This window comes from Oreochromis aureus, linkage group 19, assembly GCF_013358895.1.
Source record: "Oreochromis aureus strain Israel breed Guangdong linkage group 19, ZZ_aureus, whole genome shotgun sequence".
NCBI lineage: Eukaryota > Metazoa > Chordata > Actinopteri > Cichliformes > Cichlidae > Oreochromis > Oreochromis aureus.
Window position 1 is genome coordinate 27,936,390 of NC_052960.1, and position 24,833 is coordinate 27,961,222.

At 44.6% G+C, this 24,833-nt stretch overlaps 1 protein-coding gene across 4 annotated transcripts in view; it reads right to left on the reverse strand.

The window, feature by feature from the left end:
• The window catches only part of heatr5a (HEAT repeat containing 5a), a 69,281-nt gene that overhangs the window by 33,423 nt on the left and 11,025 nt on the right, over positions 1 to 24,833 (reverse strand). For 2 of the 4 annotated variants that reach the window (XM_039603070.1, XM_039603069.1), the window contains exons 2-15: positions 11,745 to 11,964; positions 11,445 to 11,656; positions 10,513 to 10,621; positions 8,993 to 9,142; positions 8,620 to 8,791; positions 7,579 to 7,739; positions 7,256 to 7,505; positions 6,215 to 6,370; positions 4,855 to 5,105; positions 4,530 to 4,641; positions 3,405 to 3,557; positions 2,687 to 2,786; positions 2,447 to 2,556; positions 43 to 212 (exon numbers count right to left, since the gene is read on the reverse strand). In XM_039603070.1, coding sequence (XP_039459004.1) covers positions 43 to 212; positions 2,447 to 2,556; positions 2,687 to 2,786; positions 3,405 to 3,557; positions 4,530 to 4,641; positions 4,855 to 5,105; positions 6,215 to 6,370; positions 7,256 to 7,505; positions 7,579 to 7,739; positions 8,620 to 8,791; positions 8,993 to 9,142; positions 10,513 to 10,621; positions 11,445 to 11,656; positions 11,745 to 11,870 — 2,232 coding nt within the window. In that variant the 5' untranslated portion in view covers positions 11,871 to 11,964. The remainder of the gene's footprint in view (positions 1 to 42; positions 213 to 2,446; positions 2,557 to 2,686; positions 2,787 to 3,404; positions 3,558 to 4,529; positions 4,642 to 4,854; positions 5,106 to 6,214; positions 6,371 to 7,255; positions 7,506 to 7,578; positions 7,740 to 8,619; positions 8,792 to 8,992; positions 9,143 to 10,512; positions 10,622 to 11,444; positions 11,657 to 11,744; positions 11,965 to 24,833) is intronic. The other 2 variants (XM_039603073.1, XM_039603071.1) reach the window with 2 other exon arrangements.

The following is a 24,833-nucleotide window of genomic DNA, read 5'->3' on the forward strand; positions in this document are numbered from 1 at the left end:
CCCCTTTGAGCCATCACTGTTAAGAGCTGGGCTGAAGCTCACCTGTTCTTCGATGTATCTGTGGTCTGTGTCATGGAGGGCGGGGCCTGCCAGTGGTAGGTCATCACGATGACAGAGGGGCAGCAGCAGAGAAAGCTCTGAACATGTCTGATTCAGGTTGTCCTGACCTGACAGATCAGACACCAGCTGATTCATCACCAGCCCAAAACTCTCTGTAGTTGGAAGAGAAAACCAACTCACATCAACTACTGCTGCAATCTTTTGCTACCCATTAGTGTCTACAGGAATTGTTAGATATTGAAGTTCTGTAGATATGTGAAGTGACAATAAACACTGTCCAGGTACTCTGAGCTCTGATTAGTGAAAGTAAAAGTTTGGCAAAAATGAGAAAACAACAAAGGTTCAGCTTCAAAGTAAAAATTGCACCTTTGAAGGAAACCTCCATTTACAATTCCAGAACACTACAAAACAATATTCCTGAAGATATTCCTTCACCTTTCGCCAGATACAATCAGTGGGGCAATTTAGAATGATGCTGCAATGGCAAAAATGAGCAGATGTGAGTGGAAAGTTCTGTCGGTAATATAACAATATGCTGTTTTTTTTTTTTAAGACACTACCAGCCAACTCATTTGAATTCTAACAACCCTGTTCCCCAAAAAGTTGGGACATAAATAAAAACAGAATGCAATGATTTGCAATATTTTATTCACAACAGAATATAGAAAACAAATGTTTTAACTGAGAAAAGAAAAAAAAACAAAGTAATTTAACTTTGAATTTGTTAACAGCAACATGTATCAAAAAAAGTTGGAACAGTGTCACTGTGTAGCATCCTGTCTTATTTTACCACTGGGGCATAAAAATCTGGAAGCGGATGAGACCAGCTGCTAGACTTTTGGGAGAAGAATGTTGCCCCATTCCTGACTGATACAGGATTCTAGCTGATCAATAGTACAGAGTCTTCTTTATTATATTATTTATTTCAAAACATTCCAGATGTTTGTAACTGGTCAAACATCTGTACTACAGGCAGGCATTTCTTCAGATTCTCTGAATCTTTAAATATTATGAGCTTTATTATTCTGTAATCTTTTGCTACCCATCACTGCCTACAGAAGGTTATGCAGATATGTGACCAAAGTTTTTGCAATTTCGCATTGAGGAACATTCCAATGAAATTATTCAGGATTTGTAGATTTCTCAGTTTAAACATTTGAAATGTTTTCTATTTTCTATTGCATCCTTTTTTTAAATTAACATTTTACAAAGTAGGGACTGTTTTCCAACATGAGGTTGTGAGAGCAGAGCAAATAATGTCAAAGACAAGCATATCAAAAGAACAAATAATGTACTAACAAAAATAAATAAGTAAGCACACTTTTTACGCTTGTGTTTCTCAGAGTTTAGGGTAAAAAAGTCACCATGAAAGAAGAATCGATATGTTTTTGATATACAGGTGAATTCTTAGGAATTGCTCACGACTGGTCCTGAAGACGGTGACTCAGGTGGAGAGCTGGATGTATTCAGCTGGGAGTTGTGTTATTAAAAACTGAAATTTGTGTGTAATGGTTGAGCTATAGGATGTCTAGAACAACATAAATCACTTATTGGATTATGAACTGTCTGTCTGTTAACTTTTTATCTGAACCTAATATTATGAAAGAGAAAGTAAATCAAAAGGTCTGATAAAATTAGTGTGGCAGTAAGGACCTGACCACATAGTTCACACTTTTGACACACTTTATTCCCCAGTTGCTGCTTTTCCAATCTCAGACTGCAGCTTTTCAGCTGCCAGCCACACATACACAACAACATCGACCCCCAGATCCCGGCACACTCTGTTGAACAGGGGAGGTCACAGCCTGCCACATACCCCCATCGCCCGATCTAGGCTGGGGAGCCATCCAGCTTATCCTACCCACCCCCAAACATGTGCGTCCCTGGCCCATGGACCAGCGGCAGGGATCAGTGGGATCAGGGGGCCAACCGCGTCTTCAATGGCGGCGTCCATGCCACCTCCTGATTTTTGGCACCAATGTAACGGGAATGACGGACCCCAACCACATATTTCACTGGTTTACACACTTTATTTGCCGGTTGCTGCTTTTCCAATCCTAGGCTGCAGCCTGCAGCTGCGCCCAAGCCACACCCTGCCACAATTAGTTTTCAAACATCCACATATAATATGAACAACTGAAATTATAAATATATATTTTGTAGCTATGTCTGGAAAATGGAAGAAAACAATGAAGGAAACATAGCGGTTATTCATGCAAAAAAGAAGAAAAATTGTGACAATAAAAGGCAGAAACAAGAGACTTTAATCAAAGGAAAGAAGACAGCAAGATACAAAAAGAGGACAACAGGCAAAAAGATCTAAGTCAAAGGAAATGAAGAGAAGAAAGAAAATAAGTGCAAAACAGTATCAGAGGTGAAGCATTACCCTGGTAAGTTTGTGGCGGCAGCAGAGCAAGCAGCTCGTATACTCTCAGCCTGTAGACGATGGACCAGCTCTTAACTGAAGTGCCATAAGACCTGAAGAGAGCAGGCAACCTGGAGACACATAAATAAATGGAAACTAATACTATACAACTGAAAATGACATTAAATTTATTTTTTAACATTAAATTTTTTAACATGCATTTAAACAATTCTATACAATTAAAACCAACAAGGCACTAACTTGGTAAGCAGAGCCACAGCGCAGGCTAATGGTGTGAGTAGACGGCTGATGACGTCATCAGTCACAAGGTCTCTACAGTGCTGCAGCAGGCTCTTCATCGCTGTTCAGACACACAGTTGAGAGAAATTTTAACTTTCTTTCTTAATTACACACACGTCAGATATTCATATCTTATGGGGATATCTAATTGACATAATGCTTTCCCTAGCCCCTTATCTTAACACTAACAATGAAAAATGAATGCCTAACCCAGGGGTGGGCAATCTCAGTCCACGAGGGCCGGTGTCCCTGCAGGTTTTAGATGTGTCCTCAAACCAACACAGCTGATTTAAATGGCTAAATTAGCTCCTCAACATGTCCTGAAGTTCTCCAGAGGCCTGGTAACGAACTAATCATGTGATTCAGGTGTGTTGACCTAAGGTGAGATCTAAAACCTGCAGGGACACCGGCCCTCGTGGACTGAGATTGCCCACCCCTGGCCTAACCCTAACCCCTACCTAACCATAACCCAAATGTAACACTGTCACTGAAACCACATTTTGAGTCTCAAAAATGCCTTCAAACCTATGGAGACCAAGAGGCCAGACCATTTTGTTCCCCAAAAGGGCAGTTGGTCCCAACAAGTATAGTAAATTTACAATTTTTGGTCCCCACAAAGATATGAATACACACACACACACACACACACAGATTTGTGTTTGGCAGTGAGTGTACCGACCACTGAGTGCTCCAGCACGTCCTTCAAGTGTAACCTGCCACGTGAAGTAGTCCCCACGTTGGAGCTCCATCTCCTGCTCACGAAGTGAAGCAGGAAACACGCATCTCCACAGTAGAATCAGGCGGGGCAAATGGTGCTCCACCACAGCTGGACCTATAAACACAGATTAATACACAAGGCACTGACAGCTTCTCTCTTTTTGGAACTTTAGAATAATTATGCACCAAGGCCAACAAATTCCTATCAAATCTTTCATCTCTCCAGATACAAGCTCTCCAATCTACCACAGGGCCTCCTCCTGGTAGGATATCCCCGGCCGGAACACCTCAATGTAGAGGAGCAGCAGCTCTGAGCCTCTTCTGAATAACTGAATTCCTCACTGTGTTGCTAAAGGAAAGCCCACCCACCCCTCAGAGAAAGCTCATTTCTGCTGCTTGTATCTGAGATCTCATTCTTTGGAACTAGCAATAATAGTGCTAACAAAAAGATCGGGCTGAGTTTTACGGATTTATTGTGTTTCTCAACACCCGAACATTTGAAATACTTTTGTAATTAACAAAAAAAACCCCCCAAAAAACCTCATTACACTTACCTCTTTTAATTTAAGAATGTTCTGCTAGTCAGTTACAATAAATTGGACATTTGGAGCAACAGAGAGAAAAGAGAAAAAGCAGGAAGTGGAAGTAATTATTAGACATGTTTGTCTCACCATCCACTTCCCTGCCTACTCTGCTGGTGCATCAACAGCAAACTACAAACTATAAAAATTTAACAGTCAACAGCTGATGGTACAAACATATTACTGAATAAGCTCTCTGGTGTGACAAGGCATTTAATCAAATAAAATGTTAGTTCAAATTTTAATATTATATTGTTATATTAGAGAAGAGGAGATTTTATTGTGGTACTAGATGAAATGATGTCAGTCATGGGGACCTGTATACCATGAATTTCTTTCGGGGAAAGCAAAACCTTTCAAATACTAATAGCCCCTAAAGAAGCTGCAATCTGTAAGGCATGCTTCTACTCCATCTCAAACACAAAGGTAATGAAGATGTTTGCAGATCTTCACAGTTTCTTCTGGTATGGTGCAAGAAGATTTAGAGTGTAGTTCAGCAGTTTTACCCAGGGTGATTAAAGAGGAGATGAGCAGCCAGCCAGCCTGAGTCCTCTGGAGAGAAATCTGACTGTTCTGAGAGGCTGAACGGAGGAGGTCTTCTGCCAGATCCAACACCATCTACACACATAGATACTCAACATAAATAATAACAAAGTGGAGCTGTCAAACAAACTCATAAACAGGATTTCAGCAATAAAAGCAGGAGCCATGAAACGCTTTAAAAATAAAATTGACAAAAGCTTCAAATCACTCTAAAAGATGTGGTGATGCAATACTGAAGATGTGTATGGCAAAATGTTCTGTGTAATAATGTGGTGCCAGTGTACACACCTTGTCCTTGGTGTGTGGAATTCCAAGTGGGCAGTGCTGCACTGCTGCCATCAGGGCAGCGATAGCAGCTCCATACCCAGCTACAGCGTCGGGCGAGGACTTCAGTGCCACTAGACGTTCGATGCAACGGTCGAGGAGGAGAGAACAGTGAGACGGCATAGCCATGGCAACGCAGCGCAGGCACCAAGCAGCGGCCAGTCTGGCCAAGATGGCTGGGTGAAGGAGGACAGAGATCACTGTGTCCAGGAGGGCTGGATGCATGAGTGGGAGAGAACACTGAGATTTTGCAGGACTTGCGTCCACTTTTGTGAATACATTTTTAAATCACGTTTCGTACATCACAACAAGTATTTTATTTGCCAGCTACTCTTTGACAAGTAATCAGCTGCAGCGAGCTGGATGTACTCCAACTTCACCATCTTAGGCTGCAATGGTATCAGGTTCTTCTCTGCAGGTTCAGTGAGCTCGGTGTATAGTGCAGTGGAAATGCTCCCAAAATTTTGAGATGTATTAGAGACTTTAGCCAATATAAAAAACACTGTTGTGTTTTGTTCTACCTCCAGTATGACCATCTCAAAGTCTTAGGAACATTTCCAGCTCCAAGAGAAGGACCACTCATCAGCAGTGTACAACTGGAATTAGCGTCCACCTCACAGCAGAACCAAGTAAAGTCCAAGTGTGGAAGATGATGCATAATATGTGATGCACAGACAGACACAGAGGTGGTTACAAAGAAAGAAACAAAGACAAAGAAAGAAATATCTAAATTAAAACTGCAAGCAGTGATAAGAGGGCCTTTGCACTTTGGTGCACACCCTGGCATGCAGTGGTTGAGCTGTGCTGCGATCCACCTTTGCTATAACTCGGGTTTGTTGTAGGTGAGTGTTAGGAGAAATGTGAATGTTTTGAGCCTGGGAACTCGTTGTTGTGCTCAGAGCACATCTACTGATGGTCTGCTATGCCCACTAAATGGTGGTGGAGAATACCCACTGATTTAGGACATCGCTCCAAAAGAATTTTTCTGTCTCTTGGGATGTTACATGAGTGTGCCAAATTTCGTACATGTATGTGATCAACAGAGGTGGAGCTAATAGTTTGCAAATTTATAGGCGCTATGGAAGCATTCTGCACTGCACGTAAATAAAATGTGCAGTGACCAATAAAATACACAAGTTTTCACAAGACCAGATGCGTGTGCAAAAATTTTTTAATGGGATTTTGAGCATGGTTAGACTGTCATCAAGGTTGCTCGTTTCCCTGAATAACAATAAGTGGAGCAGATACAATAAGCCTTTCGCACTGTCAGTGCTCAGTCCCTAATGAGTGTCTTTAACACTATAGAAAAATACATCTCGCAGACCTGTGGTAGTGTCTGTGAGGAGGGGGGCCGCAGTGGATCCCAATCCCTGAACTAATGCTCCCATTTCCAGCAGGCAGCAAACCAACACGTGCTGACTGGCTGAGACATCTGCAGACAAGACTTTGGTCTCCACGTTCCCGTCAGTCAGAGCAGCATCTAAACACACATCATCAAAAACATGCATACTTTTACTAACACGTAAATAATTACTCACACTTTAAATCAAATGGCTTCAGAAGCCAGTTACACCAAATATGGATGACAACATCATTTCCTTTTTTTAGCATATTTACTAAATAAATCTGGCAAAACAATACCCCAGCCTGTACATCCTACAGGAATTTACAAGTTGATTATAACTTCACTGAAAAATTTGAAAGGTGGTGTGTCATAAAAGCTGAGATTCTCCAACATTCAGAAATGAAGGACAAGATTATCACTGTAAGACTGTCAACGGTGGGGAAAAAAAAAAAAAAGTGTTGTTGTTATTTTTGTTCTAGCTACTGGCTGTACTTTGGAATACAGTTGTTCTCACATCAGGTTTCAGGGGTGTTGCTCCCAAGAGACAGTTGTATTTGTTTGAGTAACACAGTGAACTTAGCTTCACATTTGGCCTAAACGTACCACAAGGTTGTTATTTATACTACTTTTCATTATCAAAATGGAAAATATTCATAATATTTGGATGATTCTTCAGCTTAAAATGTTCAAAAATAGTGGAAAAAAGAGTTACTCCCAAAAGTCAAAATAAAATCTAGAGTTCAGAAAAAAACAAGGTAACAAATCTAATACAGCAAAAATTCACATCTGAGAAGCTAGTACCTGTAAAATTGTTGGTATTCATATACAATGACTTTAATCAGTTGGTACAGCTGATATTTTCTTATATGATTTTTATCATTATTTCCATAATGTTTATTTAGGAGCTATTCTAGCAATCATAACATGCTGTTATTGAGGGAATTATATATATTTTTTTAATACATTTGTCTATATACACAGAAGACAGCCATATACAGAATTTCCTTTCACCAAGCTCACCAACTGCTCGTTTCTGTGTGGCCACAGCGAGGCAGAGCTGTTTTACAGCGTTGATCTGGGCCTTCTCTCCTAGCAGAGACCCCAGAGTGCTCCTCAGGATAAAAGAGACACAGCGACGGGTCACTGCAGCGTCAGCTGGTGTCTGCGTTGCCCTGACGTGTGACGCCAGCTCCATCAGCAAGGACAGGAAAGCAGGGAAGTTGGCTTCAAGCCAGGAGCTGCCCAAAGTGGAGACAAACACCACGTAGGCCTGAGAGGCAGGGGAGAGTGAGTTCACAACAAACATCTAAATAGCATGATTCCATGCTGTCACTGTGGTTCACCTGTGTGACTCCGATGCGGACGTCCTTGCTGACAGAGCTTGTACCCTTGAGCATGTCTCCACTGGCTCGGAGAAAACCCCCTCCACCCCGCAGAAACCCTCCAGACAGTAATTCCATGACCTCCTCCAGGGAGCCTTGACTCCGAGCACCCTGCCTGGGGGCTGCAGGGGAGGAGGGGGGCAATAGAGTTTATCGATCTCATAGATATGCAAATAGCTGTCTGAACATACATGTAAATGCTAACGTGGAGGGTTGGTAGTTCAACTCACCCAGCAATTACAGTGTGAGACTGCAAATCTAATAAACACTGGGAAGCTCTAATTGCAATTGTACTTAGAATAAAATAAGAACTCCAATAATGTAATCTAATGACCAATTACATTACATTATAATATGTAATCTGTGAATATGTCTTCACTGAGATGCTGATTGTTGAACTTGTCATCTATTGGCATAACCCTAATGCAGAGAGCTGCTTATTTATAGGTACAGTGCAGTGGGAGGAAAAAAAAAAAATCATTCTTTGTGAAAATTACTAAGTAGCTTTATTTATTTAATGGGAAGCTGAGTTCAGTTTCACACCCAGTATCACCCAAGAATGATTACTGCTAGATTTGTTTTTTGCTAGACTTGTTAAATAAAGAAATCACAAAAATAGACCGTATTTGACAAACTGCAATAGGTTGAAAGACCTGAAAAAGCAATGATGATGAGAGACAAATTCATTAATATTCATCAGTCTGGAAAGGGTTACAAAGCCATTTCTAAGACTTTGGGATTCCAGTGAACCACAGTTAGAGACATTATATTTGGCAAAAAAAACCAAAACATCTTTTATGATCCCTAAGCCTTTTGGGAAAATATTCTGTGGACTGAGAAGAAAACAAAAGTTGAACTTCAGTCCCACTAAATCTAGCACAAAACTAAACACAGCATTTTATTAAAATAACTTCAAGCATGGTGGTGGTAGTGTCATGGTCTGGGGCTGCTTTGGGTTCAGATAACCTGTACATATTACAGAGCCCTATTTTGGGGTCATACCAGTGGGCTGTTGCGGTTCCACAGCAGCAGCCAGGAGAATTCCCAGCAGTTTGGATACAGATACTCTGACGTTGTAGTTTGATCCTTCAAAAGCTCTGAAGCACACAGTGGCCACATTCTCCAGCTCGCTGGTCCACAAAAATGCAGCCTCCCTCTGCAGCTCCAACAAAACCTGACCAGATGACACACAGAGGTACTTAGCTATTCAAACATCTGAGCCGAAGATGAGCAGAAACCAAGAGAAAGTTTCATAGCCCTTAAGATTGATTTTTAAAACTAGCTGCATGGAAGGAAATCAAACCTAAACTGACAGGGTGTTACAAGAACAAGAAATAATAAATAATGTCAAATGAGACATGACGGCTGCTGTTACCTTGGCTGCAGCACAGCGTACAGCCATGGACCGGTCTGTCAGACAGGCTCTCACTACCTTGTAGATGTCACGGTGACATGACACTGCACTGACACCCAAACCTCGAAGGATCCTCTCCATGCTGAGCATGATCTCATAGCGACCCTGAGACTGAGAGCAGCACAGAAGGTTATTTGTGAAAAATCATCTCACAAATCTGCAGCTGTTCTGATTAAAATCTTTCTTTATCTTATAATTACTTTGACCTGTTAAAGTGAGAAAAGCCCTTCAGCCCTCACTCTTATTGCCTGTTCTTATTGTCCCTCACTCTTATTGCCTCTTATTGCCTGTTCTTATTGTCCTTATCTTCAACGTTACGCTGCTCTGTTGTATATTTATCCCCAAGGCAGGGATGTCGCACATATGAGCCAGAGCCAGAATTAGCCCAAAGGGTCCAATGAACACCTGATGGCTTTTAAAATGTTGTAAATATATTGTAAAAATGGTGAACATAAATTTTGTCAGTCTTTTTGCTTACAAAGACACCCCTCTGGCCTGTCAAACTACACCAGAATAAGGTACAAGGCATTAAATGACAGAAAATCTAGGAAAGTTGGGGGGGGGGGGTATTTCTTTCTTTTACTAAGAAATGTATTTCTTGTTTTTACTAAAACAGCATGTCTTTGATAAAGTGGGAAATATTATTATAAATCTATTATTGCAGGTATTTGTCCTAGGACAGCGGACCCCAACCCCCAGGCCTCGGACCGGTACCGGTCCGTGAGTCGTTTGGTACCGGGCCGCGAGAGTTGAGGCTCAGGTGTGAAATGTATGGTTTTCAGGGTTTTTATCGGTTTTCAGCGTTATTTTGTTATCGTTTTTATCGTTAACTCGGTTTTCCTGGGTCTTTTCACGTGTGTTATGAATAAATCTTCTTTTTTTCGGTACCGGCACTAGTTTTATTTTGTTGTATTTATCCGCGACACCTTATTGCCGGTTCGTGAAAATATTGTCGGGCATAAACCGGTCCGTGGCGCAAAAAAGGTTGGGGACCGCTGTCCTAGGACATCACAAAGATCCCCACCCCACTTTTCAGTTATTTATTTGTAAAAAATGTTTGGAATCATGTATGATTTTCGTTCCACTTCTCATGTGTACACCACTTTGTATTGGTCTTTCATTTGGAATTCCAATAAAATTGATTCATGTTTGTGGCTGTAATGTGACAAAATGTGGAAACGTTCAAGGGGGCCGAATACTTTTGCAAGCCACTGCATATAAATGTCCCTGTGGTATATATTTGACCCAGATCCAAAATGAATTCAAACTCAGCTCTTGTTATTTAAAGTCAGATGTGTGCTGTACAATCATTCTACCTTGGAAAGAATTACATATTAATGTCTGAATAAATGTCTGGTTTTTGGTTAGTCTGCATGTGTCCCTTTTTTGTTCCAGCAGAATTACTGACAATTTGCTAAACCTGCTTTAGTCTTTTCTACATCTTTCTGAAACTTACAAAAGCAGGAGATAAGTGAACAAACCTCAGCACTCTTCATAGCCTTCAGCAGGCAAGCTAACGTATCTTTGAAGCAGCCAATGAGCATCCGACCAAGCTGTTCATATAGTGTGCCAAGACATGCAATGGCTGCCCTGAAAAACACATAAGAAAATGGTAAATGGACTGGCACTTATATTGTGCTTTTCTACTGTGAAAGCACTTTCTTATTGACACGTGTCTCATTCACCCATACACACATTCATGCAAACACTTTTTTCTACTGTATGCCAAAGGGCTTTTTAACCTTCACGCACTCACACTTCAGTGGATGTAATTGCAGCTCGAGGTTCAAGCATCTTGCCTAAGGATAGGTCAACATGCAGACTAGAGGAGCCGAGGCTTGAAAAACTGCATAGATAACCCAGGTCCTGTTCCAGGGACCGTGTTCAACAAACCCTTGACATCAGCAAGCATGAATTTCCCATTTCGTAACAGCTGATCAGAACTAGTTCAATCAACTCTAAGTATGTTAACCCTCAGTTAAGAGCTTGTGTGAGTAGAGAAAGAAAGCCATTGTCAGCGCCCATACCACAGTCACCATGGCAATGAGTAGACAAGGCCACAGCATCTATTTTGTGGTGGAATATTAACACATGTCAGCATGATATTTATCTTAAAAAACAAGAGGGCAAGAAAGAGCCATATATATTAGCTGAGAACGCTGTCATCACAGACAGAAAAAAAATGGAAAACAGTTGAAATTATATTACGATTATATTAATTATAGTACGATTCATACTCAATTTCAGAACCGTACTTTTTGAAAGCTTGATAGCATTTAATGACTCATTTAAAGTGAACAAATATCAACAAGCAATGTTCAGAGCGCAGTCTACAGGCTCCATTTAAAAACTAGCTTAAAATGTGTTTCGTTCAGTTTTCTTCCCTCGTGAGCATAAATGTATCCAGACTTACAGCCGAGTTGGAAGGGCTGACGGCGAGTCATCTTTGCTGCGTATTATGTTGTTACACCTCTCTACCATTAAGCTGGATGGGATGGGGTCTCCCAAGCGATAGAGCACAGCCAAGCAGTGGGCCAACACCCAGCGGGTAGGCCTGCTTGGAGAGTTAATCAGAATTTCCCACAGCTGGTCAACCAAACACCGCTGGTTCTGTCTGATATCGGCCTAATGGGTAACAAACATTGATAGAATTACCACTCTCAGAGTTACACAATTAATTTTAATTAATTTAAATAATTAATTTAATTCTTACCCTGTCAGTGGCTGGGAGGAGCCTCTTTAGGTGGTTAAGCCATTCCAAGATGAACTCGGCCTTCTGGTGTTTGCCCACCTGATTACATGCCTCCTCGTCCAGGAGGAGGCTGTGAGCACGCTCCATCGCAGAACGCCAGTAGCACTCCTCTTTCACCTTCTGTCTTTTTCCTGTGCTCTCCCAAGTGCTCAGTGTGGATGCTCTGCCATCCTCCAAAATTCTTTCAGACATAGGATCAAAAAAACAAAGACAGTTTAGTTTATCTAGCGTTAGTAGAAAGACAGCACCAAGGCACACAAGACTTGGCTCAGACTTTGCTCCAATCAAGGACCCCAGCAGTGGATACCGGGAACAAATATTCTCATTCGGTGAATACTATGGGTGATGTTAACAATAAGAGTAAAAATATTAATTTCACAGTACTCGATACAGTTATAGATCCAGAGGGCAGATTCTTAATCATTAAACTATCTATACTTGATAAAAAGCTATGTATTGTAAGTGTATATGGTCCAAATGTTGATGATCCCTCATTCTTTCACCGTTTTTTCAGTGCACTCTCTGAACACTTAGATGGCACACTTGTTCTTGGAGGCGACCTCAAACTTGGACTAAATGAAGAAATGGATAGGCTCAATACAGCAGGAACTCAGCGTAATTGGCAGTCCACAAATATAATCAAACAGTATATGAGCGACTTTGGCCTTTGCAATGCATGGCGCTCCCTTCACCCCAACAGTAAGGAATATACTTTTTTCTCACATGTTCATCATTCCTACTCTCATCTGGATTATTTTTTGGTCAGCAGCTCACTGCTGAGTGACATTTCAGACACTGAGATTCACCCTATAGCTGTCAGCGATCATGCTCCTGTATCTTTAACACTAATGCACAAGAATAATACTACGCCAAGTAAAAACTGGAGATTTAATACATCACTGCTTAAAGATGAAGACTTTATTAAATATTTTAAAAAAGAATGGACTATATATTTAGACTATAATGACACTCCCGGAACTTCAGCATCTGTTCTATGGGAAGCAGAGAAAGCTGTGATGAGAGGTAAAATAATTTCTTTCTCATCACATAAAAAGAAAGAAGAAAACAAAAATATTCAGGAATGAGAAAAAACCATCAAATCCCTAGAAGAAGCCTACGTGTCACACCAAGATCAGGAAACATTGAACAAAATACGCAAAACAAAACTAGAATTAAATGAGATAATTGATAAAAAAAAACAAAATTCTTAGTACAAAGACTACGCTTACAAAATTGTGAACAAGGTAATAAATCCGGTCAATTTCTAGCAAACCAGCTAAAAATAAATAAAGAAAAAACAACTATATGTGCTGTTCAAAATTTATCTGGGAACACAATATATGACCCGAAACAAATAAACGACATTTTCAGGGATTTCTATAAAACGTTGTATTCACCACAAATAAACCCATCTAAAAAGGAAATTGATCAGTTTTTGGACAACATAACTCTCCCAAAATTATTAGACACTCAAGCAATGGCACTGGATTCGCCACTGACGCCAGGTGAACTCCAGGAAGCCCTGATAAGTATGCCCAATAATAAGGCTTTAGGTCCAGACGGCTATCCTGCAGAATTCTACAAAGAATTCTGGACGATTCTAGCACCAGTTTTTTACAGAACGTTGTTGGAAATCAAAGAAAAGGGCAGACTTCCATCAAATATGAATTCTGCAAACATTAATCTCCTGCTAAAACCAGGCAAAGACCCTGTATATCCCTCAAGCTATCGTCCAATATCCCTTATAAATGTAGACCTTAAAATAATCTGCAAAGCTCTCTCAAAGAGATTAGAGAAAATAACCCCCCTCTTAATTCATCCTGACCAAACTGGTTTCATAAAAGGTAGGCACTCATCAACAAATACACGTAGATTACTTAATTTGATAGACTACTCATACAGTAAAAACATCGAAACTACAATATTTTCTTTAGATGCAGAAAAAGCATTTGACAGAGTTAAATGGAAATTTCTATTTATAATTCTTCTTCTACACCACTGCAATCGGGAAATATAAAATATTTAAGTATTAATGTTTCTCCCAAGCTTGCAGATCTAACTAAATTAAACCATATCCCACTTTTAAAGAAGGTAGAAGGCGATCTGGCTAGATGGAAATGTCTACCCATATCACTCATGGGAAGGGTGCCGCTATAAAAATGATGGTCTTACCAAAAATAAATTATTTATTCTCAATGATCCCAACTAAACCGCCACAAGATTGGTTCAGATCTCTAGATTCATACATGTCCTTTGGAAAAATAAACCCCCACGTATAAGCTTAAAAACACTACAAAAGACCAAGGATAAAGGAGGATTAGAACTACCCAACTTTCAGCACTACTTCTTAGCCAACAGACTTCAATTTATCTCAGGATGGCTAAAACATACCTTCTTAGACGAACCTTGGCTAGATGTAGAACAAGCACTTTGCAATAATCTAGAGATTTCAGACCTACCATTTATCAGCTCAAACATCCAACGACATGAATGCTTCAAAAGCGTCAGCATCAGCTCTTCTCTGACAGCATGGTGGAAGTTTCTAAAATTGACGGAGTCTTCATTAATCCCATGCAAACGTACACCTATCTGGAACAACCCTGACATATTACAAAACAATAATATGATAAACTTTCCAGATTGGAGCTGTAAAGGAATCAAATACTTAGAACATATATTAGAAGTAACAGAATTTATTCCATTTGACAGACTAGTTACACAATATGGGATCAACAAGAAAAGATTTTTAGAATATCAACAAATTAAATCCATAGTAAAAAAGAAATTTAAACCCGGTCAAGTTGAACTACAAACACCACCAAGTGTGGTACAATTTCTTACTCTTAAAACCCCAAAATTACTTTCCAAAATATACAGAATGCTTTCTAAAACAGATGAATCAATATCACTTCCTATTGCAAAATGGGAAGCGGATTTATCAGTTAACTTAGACCAAAACTTCTGGTCTCAGATATGCTTAAAAACCTTTCATCTAATTAGAAATCCCAGTCTTCAATTAATTCAATACAAAATACTACATAGAGTACACTATACAGGTCATCGGATGTTGAAGATGGGCTTTACGTCTACCAACAACTGCTCACAATGCCAAACCAATTCACCGGACAATTATATCCACGCTCTTTGGTTCTGTCCACCAGTTCAGAAGTTTTGGCGCGAGATATGTGAAGACCTATCGAAGTGTCTGAAATGTAACATTCCAACTTCCCCTTTAGTGTGTTTGTTGGGCAGCTTAGATAATGTCACTACAGAAAAGAATTTAGCCCATATGGTTTTCACTGCCCTATGCATAGCCAAGAAAACAGTCCTCATGAACTGGAAAAATAAAAATAATCTTAATTCTAACCAATATAGAAATTATCTATTAGATTACATTAGTCTTGATACAGCCTCTGCCACCACATCAGATCAATTGCTCTGGGCTCCTTTGATCAGCTCCATCACCTAGTGGGGGGTCATAATTTGGTCCCACCTTCGCTGTTGTGATTGGTGTGGGGGTAGGGACAGGCTTGGGGCGTCGGGGGATTCCCCAGGAGCATCTTCCTTGGAGGGCTCAACCCGGGGTTGCGGTCATGGCCTGTTAAGGGCTCTGTTCGCTCTTAGGTGACGGTTTCCTCGTGGCTGCGTGCAGCGGGGCTAGGGGAGGGTAAATGGACTGATTCTTATATAGCGCTTTTCTACTCTCTCGGAGTACTCAAAGCGCTCTATACAACATGCCACATTCACCCAGTCACACCCACTCATACAAGCACTTTATCTATACTTAGTGCTATCTAACTGCATTCACACACATTCATACTCCGATGGATGCATCGGAGAGCAACTTGGGGTTAGTATCTTGCCCAAGGATACTTGACATGCAGACTGGAGGAGCCAGGGATCGAACCACCAACCTTCCGATCAGTAGGTGACCTGCTCTACCTCCTGAGCTACAGACAGGGTCTGTGCTGACGGACGTGGGTTACTGACCTGGTAGCCTGGCTGCCCCTGGGTGGGTCCGGGATGGGCGTGGGGTTCTGGGGGTGCTGCGTCTCTGGGCTGGGGCCCTGGCTGGGCTTTGGGGGCTTAGGTCCTGGGGTTGTGGGCAGGTGGGTGTATGGGGGGCCCAGCCCTGGCGCAGGGTACTGCCAGTGCATCAAGCCACCTGGGGGGCTCTTCAACTGGTGGGGGAGGCTGTTACATCTTGCAGGAGGTCTCCTCTCTTCAGGAACTCACTCTGCAGGAGGGGGAGATATAGGAGAGGTGGAGGAAGATCTCAGCCTGGGCGTCTATCGTCTTGTGTAGTCTGGAAGATGAGTGGATGACGGGGTGGGTGCAGTTTTCTTTGTGGTGGGGTCGGGTGGGCTGTCCCGGGCTCTGTGGGGCCGGATGGCGCTGCTGAACTGGGCCCCCGTCCGGATGGGCCTGGGCCCCCTTTCCCTGGTGGGTTGCAGAGTATGGGGGTGCCTACTGGGGTCAGCGGGGAGCTGGCCCCAGGAGGGGTCACTGCCCTCCCTTCCTTCCCTCCCCATCTCCAGCTGTCTCCCTCTTCCCGCTCCACCACAATCACCCACACATGCAGGGCCTTGGGGTAAAGGTGTGTCACCAGGGTGCAGGGGAGGCATCCCCCCCCTCTCTGTCCCCTTCTGGCTACCTGTGCCTCAATTTTATCCCACAACTTAGACATTCACATTACTCACACTCTCATAACACATACATATTCCTATATGTATGTTGTCTGTGTCTTGGGGGTGGGCACGCTACACGGAATCCAAAAGACCATCAGGGTGTACAACCTCACCCCTGGCGTCGTTGCCCACCTCTCAATTTTAAATACACGTAGACATTGAGGGCTAGCAGGAGGGGCTATGCGCTTACCTGCTGCTCTCTGGCAGGTAGCTCCATGCCCTCCTGGGTTTTAAATGCACCTTAGAACACACATGCATCAACACTACATATGAGCGGGCGGAGGGAGGTTTGGAGTCTTCACACCCCTGCGTTCTCTGCTGCCTGTTGGAGTGGGGGGGCTAGGAGGAGGAGTTGGCCGTCCGATTGGGGTCTGGAATGTGGGGCCTCCCTGCTGCTGCCGAGTCGGGGCAGTCTGCTTCTCTCCACCCCAGGGAAAAGGGTAACACTACCTGGGTCTGGGTGCAGTTTCCCCCTCCAGGGGCAAGGGTACCTAGACCTGGGGCTTAGAGTACGCTTGGGGATGTGTGATTGTGTGTACAGTGTCTATTTATGTCTGTCTTCACGTTAGGTGAGTGTTGAGTAATTACATATGAGAGCATGAGGGTGGGAATGGATGTTTGTATCTGTGTGTGCCTGTTTGTCTGTGTCTATATGTCAGGTTGGGTATCAGACGCCACCTCTCCAGCGACATCTCAGGCCCTCCAAGGTATGGAGGCCTATCTCCCCCCACCACTTCCCCTCTCGGCCTGGGGCTCGGTCACTCTGGCACAGCTGGCTGCCGGCGGAGCTCATGGGTACGTCAATGCAACCCCCCCTGGCTTCTGCTCCACGGCTGCTGAGTGACCCCTCATCTGGGACTCTCCTCAGCTCTTTCTGGGATAGTGGCGCGTCTGCCCCTCTGTTGGTCTTCCTTGGTCTCTTGTGTTCTGAGGGCCCCTGGATGTCTGGAGTCTTGATCTCCTCCACACTTGCTTCATGCCCTGGAGGATGGGGCTGTGGCCCCCCACACCCTCTAGCAGATCGTTACATGAAGGAACCTTTTAAATACAAGCGCGCTCATGCTCACAGGTGTACACACGGGTGATCACACACACAAACTACACCCTTTTTGTCTCCTACCTCAAAGCACACTGTGCGCTGTCGATCTTACGTGCTGCACAATAATGTTTAATATTTAGTATTTACTGTTATATTCCCATAGATCATCGTGATGATGTTGTTTATTATATTGCTCTTTTTTCTGCTTCTTTTCTTTTTTCTTTCTCAACAGGTGATCGATATATGTATTTTTGTCTGCTTATTTTGTTGTTTTTTGCCCTTTATCACCATTCCTCTTCCCCGCTGTTTTTCTTTCCCTCTTTCTTTCTCCCCTTTCTTTTCCCCAGTCAAGTCTGTCCCATATTTAGCAAGTGAAAATAAAATAAAATAAACAATAAAAGGTGAATCAAATAGACCATTACGGCAAGGCTGGGATGGTCCATTTGGTAAAGTAAATCCGTTGGGCATCTTTCTTCGCCTTTAGACAATAATTCTGATGGCAAAAGAGCCAAACGGGACAGGCCAAAAAACAACAACAAAAAAACAAAAAAAAAACCAAAAAAAAAAACAAATGTTTTCTAGCATATTTCTTTAAGTTTCCAAAAATATAATTTGCTGTATACACCATTTAAGATTGTTGTTGGGTTTTTTTGGGTTTTTTTTAAATGGACATACAGATCACTTTGACATTGAAACTAGAGGATTCCCAACAGCTGCCTTTGGGATCCTGATGGAGAACTGATGAACACTACGTTCTCCCTGTGCCCTATACTGCAAAGCAAGCCAGGGCTGTGTGTGTTATAGAATTGTGGATCAATATGATTGTCATTGTGCAAGGTGACTGGATCTTTAGCATGAATGTTTTCTACACAGACACCTACACATACATATCACATGCTCACAGACACACAGACACACACACACACCACATGTTTACTGTTGCAGAGACAAACGACACATGTTCACATGTGAGTGTTTTATCTGTCGGATGATTAATGAGATGTTTGTGTAAACACTGAGTTAATAAAAGAACTGCGAGAGGGGGCCGGAGTTGGAGTCGTCTGAGGTTGGGTGCAGAGCTCACAGCTCTGAGATTCCGACTGGGCTCCCCTTGCACAAGTTAAAACTGATCGATCTCTTTCTTGCTTTGTTCACGGGAAGTCTCTGAGTCAGCAAGGCCTGCAAGTGCAGACCTAACAGTGTGATATGATGAAATATGCCGGATGACGAAATTAAAACATCTATTGTTTCATGTTATATTATAGAATAGAATAGAATAGAATAGAGTAGCCTTTATTGTCATTGTACAGGGTACAACGAAATTGGAGTGCCACTCCCTTGGTGCAAAATGCAATAATAAATATAAATGTAAAATATAAAAGGTACAATAAAACAAACGTAAGTACTCAAACAAAAGTAAGTATGATATTTACAGGATAGCAGCATTAATATAATGACAGTATGACAGTATGAATAGCAGCATAATATAATGACAGTGACAGTATGGTATGGCTAAGCAGGTTCAATTGTTTTGTGCTTATTTACAACGGTGATAGCTCTGGGAAAGAAGCTATCCCTGAATCTGTTTGTCCTGGTTTTATGTGACCTGTATTGTCGGCCTGACGGTAATAGTTCAAACAGTTGATTGCTGGGGTGAGAATGGTCCTTGATGATATTGCCAGCTCTGCTGAGGTACCGAGAGTTTGCAATGACCTCCAGGCTGGGCAGAGAGCAGCCAGTGATCTTCTGGGCTGTGTTGATGACCCTCTGCAGTACTTTCCTGTCTGCAGCTGAGCACCCTGCATACCATGTTGTTATGCCGTACGTTAGGATGCTCTCTATGGTGGCTCTGTAGAATGTCACCAGCAGCCTCTCCTCCAGGTTGTTCCTCCTGAGCACTCTCAGAAAGTGGAGACGCTGCTGGGCCTTTTTTACCACCGCAGTGGTATTTGCAGTCCAGGAGAGATCATCAGAGATCTGCACGCCCAGAAACCTCATGGAGTGTACCCTCTCCACACGGTTCCCGTGAATGTAAAGTGGGGCCGGGTCTGCTCTGCCCTTCCTGAAGTCCAAGATGAGTTCTTTAGTTTTCGTGGTGTTCAGTTGGAGGTTGTTAACTGAACACCACTCAGTCAGTCTGTTGACCTCATCTCTGTAGTCCGACTCATCCCCCCTTGAGATGAGTCCAACCACCGTGGTGTCGTCCATAAACTTTATGATGGTGTTTGAGAGATGGGTAGGGGAGCAGTCGGATGTGTAGAGTGTAAACAGGAGGGACTCAGAACACATCCTTGTGGAGACCCGGTGCTGAGTGTGATGGTGCTGGACAGGTGGGGGCCGAGTCTGACAGACTGTGGTCTGTTTGTCAGGAAGTCCTTGATCCAGAGGCAGATGGGGGTGGAGAGTCCCAGGTGAGACAGTTTCTGGACCAGGATCTCCGGGATGATATGATTGAATGCTGAGCTGAAGTCCAGAAAGAGCATTCTCACATAGCTTCCTCTGTGCTCCAGGTGACTCAGCGCAGTGTGAGCGCTATGGTGATAGCGCCCTCGGTGGATCGATTAGTCCTGTAGGCAAATTGGTGGGGGTCCAAAGTGGGAGGCAGACTGGCCCTGATGTGCTGACAGACCAGTCTCTCAAAGCACTTCATCACTACAGGCGTAAGTGCAACAGGCCTGTAATCATTTGGGCTGACCACAGCTGTCTTCTTGGCGATGGGGATGATGGTGGAGGTTTTGAGGCAGGGCGGGACGGTGTTTAATGACAAGGAAAGGTTGAAGATTTTAGTGAAGACTCCGGTCAGTTCGTCAGCACATGCTCTGAGAACCTTTCCATGTATTCCATCAGGACCTGCCGCCTTCCTGGGATTCACTGACCTTAGAACACACCTCACTTGATGCTCCCTAAGTGTTAGTGTGCCGGTGCTGGGGGCGGGTGGAAGTGGTGTGACAGCTGAGGGTCTGGTCGTCTCAAAGCGGGCGAAGAAACGATTTAGATCCTCAGCCAGCGAGGCATCAATCGAATAGTTATGTCTATAACTTCTGTTCCCTGAAGGAGAGGAACGAGGTACAACACATAAGTATGGGATATCACGCCCTCGCGTGTCCTGGCTGAAGAAACCTTTATTCACGCCTTTAAGGCAGATGACGTGTGATGACACGTGCACGGCCCCGCCTGCACATATAGCCGCTGTCATCATGGTCATCCCTCAGTTCGATAGCCGCTCTTCACCGAGCCAAACTGCTCAGTGGGGCCACCTTGTGTTGTACCTCGTTCCTCTCCTTCAGGGAACAGAAGTTATAGACATAACTATTCGCCCCTTTCAGTCGATTCACCGGTACAACACATAAGTATGGGACATATATACACGCCCGCAGAGCAGCCACCGACCAGAATCGGGCCACCACTTCCTTAGTGAGTGGTAGACCCAGCAGAAAGGACAGTATGAGCCACCGAAGGGGCTGTAACGTCCAACCGATAAAACTGCACAAAAGTGTGCGGTGATGCCCAACTAGCTGCCGCACAAATATCAGCTACAGGCACCCCTTTAAAAAGAGCCCATGAGGTTGCCATCCCCCTGGTGGAATGAGCTCTCACCCCGTGGGGCAAAGCAAGACCTCTGGTGCCATATGCCAGTGAGATAGCTTCTATAATCCAGTGGGACAGCCTCTGTTTGGACAGAGATCTACCTCTATTTGGATTGGCGAAGCAGACAAACCGCTGATCACATAAACGCACATTCTGAGTGCGCTCAATGTAGGTGCGTAGCACACGCACTGGACAAAGACAATGCATCCTCCTCTGCTCCTCAGATGCAAAAGGAGGGGAGCAAAAGCTCAGCAACTCAAACTCCATTGAGCTATAAGATGCAGGCATGATCTTGGGAAAATAGGCAGCATTTGGACGCAATACGACCTTGTGGCCATCAGGAGAAAACTGTGTGCAGGCGGGATGCACGGACAGCGCATGAAGGTCACCCACTCGCTTTGCTGAAGCCAAAGCGAGAAGTAATGCAGTCTTATATGAAAGAAATTTCATATCCACAGACTCGATGGGTTCAAACGGGGGGCTACAAAGGGCCTCCAGCACCAAAGACAAGTCCCAAGCAGGGACACTGGACTTAAGCACGGGTCTCAGCCGGCGAACCCCTTTCAGAAAACGTATGGCGGGGATGTGCACCTGGTGTCACCCGTCAAAGCCAATATGACAAGCAGATATAGCTGCTAAATAAACCTTAATTGTCGAAAATGGAAGGCCCTTATCCAGCAGCTCCTGCAGGAATGACAAAACATCCACAATAGAGCACTGAAATGGGAGAGTGTGGCGGTCCTGGCACCATTGCTCGAAAGCTCGCCATTTGTAAGCGTACAAGCCTCTAGTAGATGAGGCCCTAGCGCTCTGGATTGTCGCTATCACACTGGGTGGCAAACCCTTAGCAATCAAGTTTAGCCTCTCAGCAGGTAAGCATGAAGGCGCCACAGATCTGGGCGCGGATGAAACACTTCTCCTCCCGCCTGAGAGAGGAGATCCCTGCGGAGAGGAAGCTGCCAAGGACTCGCTGCTAGCAGGCTGATTATCTCTGCATACCACGACCTTGTGGGCCACCAAGGGGCCACTAGAATCAGAGAGAGGAATGCCGACGCATTCTCTCTAGAACTGGAGATATCATTTCCACTGGGGGAAATGCATACAGGAGCACGTCTGGCCATTGGTGCGCTAGCGCGTCCAAGCCCAAGGGTGCATCGTGGTCGATTATGGAGAAGAACAGGGGGCAGTGAGTATCTACCCTGGAAACAAAAAGATCTATTTGCGCCTTGCCAAATAGATCCCAAATCTGAGCCACTATTAAAGGGTGTAACCTCCATTCTCTCACCAGAGGACCCCCCCCTGGAGAGAAGGTCCGGCCCCAGGTTCAGGTGGCCCGGGACATGGGTGGCTCTCAGACAGAAAATGAACACTGCACCATAACAGCAGAGAGCGACACAGCTTCAACAGGGGAAGAGAGCGCAGCAGCCTGGGCTCCCTCCAAGGACGGAGAGCTAGCATGCAAGACGCGGTTACCGGCAGCCTCCTCCGGAGGTGACGCGATGCACACAGGCGGTGAGAGAGAGTCCAGTATTGAAACGCTCTCATTTTTAACAGTCCAAGTGGCACTACGGCGATCATAGATGCCATCATGCCCAACAAGCGTAATATCGTCTGGAAACGCAGTCTGCGTCCCAGCTGAAACTGAGCGAGGCAGCGATGAAACGCGGCCACTCTGTACTCCGACAAACGTGCACGGCTGGAAAGCGAGCATATTTCCAAACCGAGGAAAGAAATCTGCTGACTCGGGATTAGCGAGCTCTTTTGAAAGTTCACAGAGAACCCCAGTGTCTGAATGTGTGACAGAACCAGTGACAGCTGTGTCTCCGCCTGCTCTCTGGAGCAAGCTACGAGAGCCCAGTCGCCTAGGTAGGCTAAGATGCGGATGCCTCTCTCTCTGAGGGGCGCTAGCGCTGCTTCGGCACATTTCGTAAAGGTGCGAGGAGCGAGCGACAGCCCGAACGGCAGCACTAGGTATTCGTGAGCTTACCCTCGAATGCAAACCTCAGAAACTGCCTGTGTTTTGGGTGTATAGCCACATGAAAATAAGCATCTGTTAGATCGATTGTCGCAAACCAATCTCCCGGGCCGACTGCATTCAAGAGCTGTCTGAGTGTTAGCATCTTGAACCTGTACGTATGTAGATACGTGTTCAAGACTCGCAGGTCGAGGATGGGACGAAGCCCTCCCCCTCTTTTCGGAACAACAAAATAGCGGCTGTACCAACCTTTGTCTGTCTCCGAAGCGGGGACCACTCGTATTGCTCTTTTCTGCAATAGCGCCTTTATTTCCTCTCTGAGTATCATGGCCGCCTCGGTGTTGACAGTCGTGTTTACGACTCCTTGGAAACGAGGCGGCTTGACCCGAACTGCAACCGGTAACCCATGGCAACGGTTCGCAGCACCCACGGAGAGGGGCGCAAGCGCCCACTGAGGGAAGTGAGCAGCCAGCCGGCTGACCTGCAGCACCGTCGGCAGGGCGTTGTCGCCCCCCAGTGTGTCTGCAGGGGACTGCATCACCTGCCTGACCTGGCTCATTCTGCCCGCAGGCTGAGCATTTGTGATTGTTTGAGAATAAACAACACTCTTTATTGATTGCAACATGGGAACATGTACATTCATACATTTTGTTGGAGGCACCTTTTCTGGGGCACAACAAAGAAAAACAGCGGGAACACTTGATGTGGTCACCTGAACATTTAACACACCTGAACAGGGAGTTACCTGAGGCATTTTGTGTGCAGGGGTTTTGTGCTTGGGAGACAGTGTTAGGAAAGTGCAGCGCCTTCTGGGGCTGACAACCTGAACAGAACTTAAGCGGCACCTCTTGGGCGGCAACAGAGGGGTAAAAGGTAAATGCACCGATGACGTCACTGTCTCCAAGACCATCATCTCACGACCCAATCAGAAACCGTGGATTACTGCGGAAGTGCGTGCACTTCTGAGGACCAGAGACTCTGCCTTCAAAGCGGGAGATAAGGTGGCGCTTAGCAGAGCTAGGGCCGAACTTTCTCGGCCATCAGAGAGGCGGCGTGCACACGCCCAGAGAATCCACAACCACTTCAAGGACAGCGGCGACACACGGCGCATGTGGCAGGGCTTACAAGCCATCACCAACTACAGGGGCGACAACACCTGCCTGTGATGGTGACGGCTCCCTTCCAGATGCGCTGAACAACTTCTACTCCGGTTCGACAGGCAGAACGACGTGGCGGCGAGGAAGTCCACCCTCCGCCCGAATCGACCAGGTGCTGTGTCTCACTACAGCTGAGGTGAGGAAAACTCACGCAGAGTCAACCCACGTAAAGCTGCTGGTCCAGACAACATCCCAGGCAGAGTGCTCAGGGAATGTGCTGAACAGCTGGCAGATGTTCTCACCGACATCTTCAACATCTCTCTGAGCAGTGCCGCTGCTCCCCACGTGCTTCAAGGCCACCACCATCGTCCCGTGCCCAAGAAGTCTTCTGTGTCCTGTCTCAATGACTACCGTCCTGTTGCACTTACACCCACCATCATGAAGTGCTTCGAGCGGCTCGTCATGAGACACATCAAGACCCTGCTGCCCCCTCACTGGACCCACTGCAATTTGCATACCGCCATAACCGCCAACGGATGACGCCATCTCCACTGCACTCCATCTTGCCCTCACACACTTGGACAAGAAGGACACACATGTTCGAATGCTGTACATAGATTTCAGCTCAGCATTCAACACGATCATCCCCCAACAACTGATCGG